The sequence below is a fragment of the Chiloscyllium plagiosum genome, unplaced genomic scaffold (assembly GCF_037043375.1).
Source record: "Chiloscyllium plagiosum isolate Xiang-an unplaced genomic scaffold, Cpla_swu_hap1 HiC_scaffold_9, whole genome shotgun sequence".
NCBI lineage: Eukaryota > Metazoa > Chordata > Chondrichthyes > Orectolobiformes > Hemiscylliidae > Chiloscyllium > Chiloscyllium plagiosum.
The window spans coordinates 4492076-4499974 of record NW_028270147.1 but is presented as its reverse complement, the minus strand read 5'-3'; the positions used below and the strand labels follow the sequence as shown (position 1 = coordinate 4499974).

Sequence of the window (7899 nt, the reverse complement as noted above, 5' to 3'; positions counted from 1 at the left end):
ATGGGGAGGATGGACATGACATTGGGGAGGATGGACATGGCATCGGGAGGATGGGCATGGCATTGGGGAGGATGGACATGGCATGGGGAGGATGGACATGGCATGGGGAGGATGGACATGGCATGGGGAGGATGGGCATGGCATTGGGGAGGATGGACATGGCATGGGGAGGATGGACATGGCATTGGCCAGTATAGACATGGCATTGGGAGGATGGACATGGCATTGGGAGGATGGACATGGCATGGGGAGGATGGACATGGCATGGGGAGGATGGACATGGCATTGGGGAGGATGGACATGACATTGGGGAGGATGGACATGGCATGGGGAGGATGGAAATGGCATGGGGAGGATGGGCATGGCATGGGGAGGATGGACATGGCATGGGGAGGATGGACATGACATTGGGGAGGATGGACATGGCATGGGGAGGATGGACATGGCATGGGGAGGATGGGCATGGCATTGGGGAGGATGGACATGGCATGGGGAGGATGGACATGGCATGGGGAGGATGGGCATGGCATTGGGGAGGATGGGCATGGCATTGGTCGGTGGACATGGCATGGGGAGGATGGACATGACATTGGGGAGGATGGACATGGCATTGGGAGGATGGGCATGGCATGGGGAGGATGGGCATGGCATTGGGGAGGATGGGCATGACATTGGGGAGGATGGACATGGCATGGGGAGGATGGACATGGCATTGGCCAGTATAGACATGGCATTGGGGAGGATGGACATGACATTGGGGAGGATGGACATGGCATGGGGAGGATGGATACGGCATTGGGTAGGATGGACACGGCATTGGGGTGGATGGACATGGCATGGGGAGGATGGACATGGCATTGGGGAGGATGGACATAACATGGGGAGGATGGGCATGGCATTGGGGTGGATGGACATGGCATGGGGAGGATGGACATGGCATTGGGGAGGATGGACATAACATGGGGAGGATGGGCATAACATGGGGAGGATGGGCATGGCGTTGGGGAGGATAGACACGGCATTGGGGAGGATGGACATGACTCTATGAAATTCTGTTTTAGTGGAAGCCAGCTGGCTATCCCAACGACGTCTCAATGTCCTGTTGAAGCTCAGGACGAATGTTCTCACACTTCACCATCATCCCAGGCTGGCTGCTGCCAGGAAATGTTTAAACACTGCCCTGGTCACTAAAGTTTCAATCACTGATATCTCACAAAAAGAACTCGAGGTCCTAATATTGACAGGTGTGGAACTCTGCAGTCAGACCTCCACCAGCCTGAACTTCAGGCACGTGAAAGAGGACTGAGTTGGAGGGGTGTGAGAGATTTCCAGGGGAATTAAACGCTGCAGAAACAGGTCAAGCTGGAGAATTAATGGCTGATTGGAACACAAGGACAATCATGTTAGAGTTGAGGCATTTCTGAACCAGGAGCCAATGTAAGCCAAGGATGGAGTCAGAGATGCAAAACAAGAAAACAGCTACAGTACATATATAAAGTACTGCAAATAGTGGATATGTGAAATTATAGAATCCCTACAGTGTGGCCATTCAGCCCACTGACTCCAAACCACACCTCCAAAGAGCAGCCTACCCAGACCCACCACGCTATCCCTGTAACACTGCATTTCCCATGGTAAATCCACATAGCCTGCACATCCTTGGACACTATGGCCAATTTAATATTGTCAATCCAACCAACCTGCACATCTTTGCAGTGTGGGAGGAAACTGGAGCACCCGGAGGAAACCCACGCAGACACGGGGAGAATGTGCAAACTCCACACAGACAGTCACCCGGGTGGAATTGAACCTGGGACCCTGGTGCTGTGAGGCAGCAGTGCTAACCACTGAACCACCGTGTTGCCCCATAAAAAAACCCCAGAAAGTCCTGGAGAAACTGGGCAGGACTGTGGAGACAGGAACAGAGTTATGTTCTGAAGATGAATCATATTGGACTCAAAAAGAAAATAGTTGTCTTCAGCTTTAAGAATCAAAGCAATCTCTGTAACAATGTAGAAGCAAGTACAATGTCCCTCCCTCACAAGGCAGTGGATGTTGAATCTTTCAATATTTTTAAGGCAGAGGGAGATAGTTTCTTGATGACCAAGATTATCGGGAATATGCAGGAATGTAGAGTTGAGATTAAAATCACATCAGCCATGATCTTACTGAATGGTAGATCAGACCCAAAGGGTTGAATGGCCGACAGTTTTTCCTTGTTTGTACAATAAATTATTGTTCATTGATAATGCTTGAGTTTTAAACTTCTGATTTGACAATCAGACAATTCTGAGAAAGTGCATATTTTCTGTTCGGAAACAAGTTAAAGACCTTACCTGACCTTTCCTTGTACATAGGGATTACATTTTGCATCTAAACCACACGGCTGACATGGCAAGGCTATGCATGATTTCACAAAATTCAGGTTCGTGCCAAATGGCATCACTTAAAGAAAAGGTTGCTGCTTGGCAGGTCAAAGTTAAATACTCATTTCTCACATTGCGATTTCTAACTGTCTGACAAGACTTGTTACTGTTGAAACCAAAATGTTCCTCTTGCACGCAGACTGACCATACCCACCTCTCCATCTCCATTAATGACGACCGACTTGACACCGACATTTTTTACAAACCCACCGACTCCCACAGCTACCTGGATTACACCTCTTCCCACCCTACCTCTTACAAAAATGCCATCCCGTATTCCCAATTCCTCCACCTCTGCCGTATCTGCTCCCAGGAGGACCAGTTCCACCACAGAACACACCAGATGGCCTCCTTCTTTAGAGACCGCAATTTCCCTTCCCATGTGGTTGAGGATGCCTTCCAACACATCTCGTTCACATCCCGCACCTCCGCCCTCAGACCCCATCCCTCCAACCATAACAAGGACAGAATACCCTGGTGCTCACCTTCCACCCTACCAACCTTCGCATAAACCAAATTATCCGCCGACATTTCCGCCATCTCCAAAAAGACCCCATCACCAGGGATATATTTCCCTCCCCACCCCTTTCCACCTTCCGCAAAGACCATTCCCTCTGTGACAACCTGGTCAGGTCCACGCCCCCCAACAACCCACCCTCCCATCCTGGCACCTTCCCCTACCACCGCAGGAATTGCAAAACCTGCACCCACACCTCCTCCCTCACCTCCATCCAAGACCCTAAAGGAGCCTTCCACATCCATCAAAGTTTTACCTGCACATCCACCAAGATCATTTATTGTATCCGTTGCTCCCGATGCGGTCTCCTCTACATTGGGGAGACTGGACGCCTCCTACAGAGTGCTTTAGGGAATATCTCCGGGACACCCGCACCAATCAACCACATCACCCCGTGGCCCAACATTTCAACTCCCCCTCCCACTCTGCCGAGGACATGGAGGTCCTGGGCCTCCTTCACCACCACTCCCTCACCACCAGACGCCTGGAGGAAGAACGCCTCATCTTCCACCTCGGAACACTTCAACCCCAGGACATCAATGTGGACTTCAACAGTTTCCTCATTTCCCCTTCCCCCACCTCACCCTAGTTCCAAACTTCCAGCTCAGCACTGTCCCCATGACTTGTCCGGACTTGTCCTACCTGCCTATCTCCTTTTCCACCTATCCACTCCACCCTCCTCCCTGACCTATCACCTTCATCCCCTCCCCCACTCACCCATTGTACTCTATGCTACTTTTTCCCCACCCCCACCCTCCTCTAGCTTATCTCTCCACGCTTCAGGCTCTCTGCCTTTATTCCTGATGAAGGGCTTTTGCCTGAAACGTCGATTTTGCCTGTCCTCGGATGCTGTCTGAATTGCTGTGCTCTTCCAGCACCACTGATCCAGAATCTGGTTTCCAGCATCTGCAGTCATTGTTTTTACCTTCCTTCCAAAATATGTGACTGACAAAATGAAATTGAACGTTCGTAATGACTGATCTAATTAATGAATGCTTATCCTTTCTGTTTAATGGGTCTGGTCTCACTATTCATCCCTTGCTGTGATTTCTGGAGAGTTATAGATTTCGGAGTTGCTTCCACCCTGAATAATCTGGAAGATGCTGAAACGACACTGGATCTCACACAGACACAGTTATTCTCCAGCCAGAGACCCAGCAGGACTGGCTCAGTGTGAGGTCATGCTGTCAATAAACACTTACACCGAGTCCCTTCAGTTTGCAACATGCTAATGCAGGATGGTCTGATATTAACCCACATAAACACTTCGAAAAAAATAATTTAATGTTCCTACATGATAGCAATGACTTCAATTCAAAATACTGCTATTGGCTGTAAACTTCAGACACCCAGAGACCCTGGAATGCAGCTAGGTTGCTGAAGGGGAAGGTGAAAACACGGAGGGGATCAGGTTAGTCAATCTTGTTGTTGGGTCTGCTTGTTACATCAGTATTATGTCCAACCAAACCTGAGAAATAATCCCTGAAATTGCTAATTTAAACAGAAAAAGAAATCCAGTTTAGACGAGACAGAGTTAAGAGAATTGAATCAAACTCCTGACAACACTCTATCCCAGCTGTGACTGATGTTACGGTGTCACTAGATCACAGCATCATTGTAACATACTTGGAACTGAAATCTGGACATGATTGGAGTTGATGTGGCTGTTATTGTTGAACATTGTATTGGTGATGTTTTGTGTTGACTTCACTTGGGGTCACCTCCAGATTAATCCTTATCGTATCGCAGCAAGTGGTCACAGAAGCTGTTACTTTGACAAGCCCTGGCCTCCTACCTTCAATTCCCATCTTCCACCAGCTCGCTCCCAATCTGATGTTATCTCCTACTTGAATGATCTTGTGCTTGTTTCCAAATCTCTCTCAAGACCTTCTCTCCCTCACTATCTCTACAATCTCCTTCACCTTCCTCTGGACTCGTGTGCATTGCTGATCCTAATGTAGGCTGGGTAGAAGAGCTACCGCATTAGAAAGAGGCCATTCAGCCAGTCATTTCTGTCCTAGCTCTCCAAATGAGTGATTTACTACGTCCCAGGTCTTTGCCGTTTCCCATAACCCCTCACATTTTGCCTGTATCCAATTACAGTCCAGCACCCTCCGAACTGCTGAATGTGTGGAAAGGATTTTCCTCAAGCTGCCATTTAAGGAGGCAGTGGTGTGGAATCCATTGGAGTAATTCAGAGAGCCAGGCAATGTTTTGGAGACAGAGGTTGGGATTTCTAAAAACAAATCGAAATTCAAAGTCTCGATGAAGACTACAGAAATGTTGTTGATCACTGTAAAGGCCCCTCTGGTTCACAATGGCCTTCAGGGAAGGGAATCTCAAACCACCCAGGCTGAATAGGCAGCTCAACACCACCTTCCCCAATCCAAGAGGATCCAGCCAGCTCCATCCCCACTCTGTGAAAACGTCACTGCACCAGCAACCCAGAGGCTCAGGCTGTGGGGAAAAGGGTTCAAATCCCACCACGGCAGCTGGTAAAATTTACATTTAACGAATTAATCTGGAATCTAAAGAGCTTCTCAGTAATGGTGAGCATGAAACTATCATCAATTGTCATAAAAACCCTTTAGGGAAGGTCTGGCCTACATGTGACTCCAGACACTGTAACATGGCTGCCTCTTAACTGCCTTCGGGATTGGCCAGGCAAGTCTCTCAGTTTGAGGGTAACTAGGGAAGGGCAAGAAACGCTGGCGTTCTCAATGCCACTCTCACCCCATGAAAGAATTTAAGGGAGCACCTTAACTCTGTATCTACCTGGCTCTCAGTGGGAACATTTCCTCTCTATTCTGCCCAGACTCCTCGTGATTTTAAACACCTCAATCCAATTCAACATCCCTCCTCCAACAACAGTCCCAGCATGTGAATCTTTCCACTCCACTGCCTTAGCACCCACCCCCAACCCCCCCCAAAGTGCGGGGTCTAGAAACGCAATGCCCAGCTGAGGACAAGCCAGTGTTTATACGGGTCTATGATAAGCATCTTCTTTCTGTATTCCATACCTTAACTGGAAACCCCAGGAAACAGTGACAAGTACATGGAAGCTCCTTCTCCACAATGAACTGTTTCCAGCCAATCTTAGTCTCCCATTCCCAAGATTCTGCAGATAAGGGAAGAACTGAAGAGAATGACTGTAATGTTTGAACTTTCAGCTTTATTTCTTTATTTTTTACTTAAAACTAAGAAGGTCTGCAATGTGTATTGACTTTGTTCCTTCTACCTTGTTCTTCAGATTGTGTACCTGGGTACAAGGTGGCACCTTGTGTTGCTGACATTATACACTTTTCACTGGACTCCTGTCCTGGAGCACACCTGACAATAAAATCAAATCTAAACCTCGGGACTGGTTTTCGTTGAGGCAATACAAAAATGTACACTTCAAGGGTGGGAAGGTAATAAAGAAATGCAAGATAAATAGTTAACAAATTTAATTAAGAAATTAGTTAAAGTACAAATACAACTCTGGGATCAATAAGTACTGAAAGTGACACCAAGCAACAGTCTTACTCAAACAGGAAGGTCCTCACGATCACAACGTGAATTCAGAGTGAGATTTGTTTCGGAGTTGTCTTTGATCTCTCCTTCCTCCAGTGAACTCTCGGAGGAGGGGTCTGTACTGTTCTGGGCATCTTCATTGGAATCCACTTTGATATGTGACGTGGGGAGTAGAAAAATACACAAGGTAAGCCTCAGAGTGACACTGATATACAGCGAGAGGCTGCTGACATCAAGCAAAGCAGATAATAAGCAACATTTAGATTCAAACACTGGCTCAGGACACATATCACTTATGTGTCACTTTGTTTGATAACTTGTTCCTGTGAAGCACCATGCAAAACTTTATTATATCAAAAGTACCACACAAATACAGGTGGTGTGAGGGAGTGCCGTGTTGTTGAAGGTTCAGCTAAGTTCCCTTCTGAGGGAAGTGGGTGCCACGGGCAAGGCTGGTAAATGCCGCCCATCCTTAATTGCCCTTAAACTGAGTGGCTCTCTGGGCACATTGCTGTGGGTCTGGAGTCACATGTAATCCAAACCGGGTAAGGGGGGGCAGATTTCCTTCCCTAAAGATTTCAGTTAACCAGATGGGTTTTTGATACAGTCACGGAGAGGAGCTTCCATCTCAGATTTTATGATCTGAAGATGAATGCTCCCAGTTCCCATTATGGGATTTGAGTCTGTGACCCAGGCCATTTAGCTCTGCCCCTTGATTACTAGCCCAGTGACATGACCACTGTACCACCATCTCACTGGATATATCCTAGAGATACTGCCTGTGACTTCTGGTGAATGTAGACATTTATGTTGCAGGAGCTGAGGTTTCTGCTGGGTTTTAAACAGCCACCAGCGAAGCAGGTCACCCAGATAACTTGGCAATTTTCTTTTATTTGGGCTGGTCTTCTACGTGCAAAATGGTGACCATGCTCAAAGTACAACTCGCTGGCACTTTGGAGCAGGTTAAATTTGAGAAAGTCAGGAGAAGGAGCGCCCCAACACCTTCTCCGGGGTAACTGGGGACGGGCAATAAACTTCGGTCCAGACAGCGTTGCCCACACACTCCCAAATGAAAAAATTAAGGGTACATTGGGACCAGAAAGTACCAAAGTATAAATACATTTCAGAGTCAGAAGACTCCTGACACCAGGTTATAGTCCAACAGGGTTATTTGAAATCACAAGCTTTTGGAGCGCTGGCCCTTTGTCAGGTGAAGTGCTGGTGACTGATGAAGGGGCAGCGCTCTGAAAGCTTGTGATTTCTAGTAAAACCTGATGGACTATAACCCGGTGTCATGTAACTTCTGACCTTGTCCATCCCAGTCTAACACCGGCCCCTCCACACCCTGACATTTCATGGAAGTGATAAAAGTAGAAAAGAAACTATTTGAGAAGCTGCATGATCGACCCTAATCCACTTTCCCCACAGTCCTGTTACACTATT

General features: G+C 47.6%; 1 protein-coding gene across 1 annotated transcript in view; it reads right to left on the bottom strand.

Annotated features, from left to right (window-relative positions):
* Nucleotides 1-6374: 6374 nt before the first annotated feature.
* Nucleotides 6375-7899, bottom strand: part of znhit6 (zinc finger HIT-type containing 6) — a 39356-nt gene continuing 37831 nt past the window's right edge. Inside the window, exon 10 of the mRNA XM_087990352.1 lies at nt 6375-6605. Within this exon, the coding sequence (XP_087846478.1) occupies nt 6469-6605 (137 nt within the window). The 3' untranslated portion in view covers nt 6375-6468. The remainder of the gene's footprint in view (nt 6606-7899) is intronic.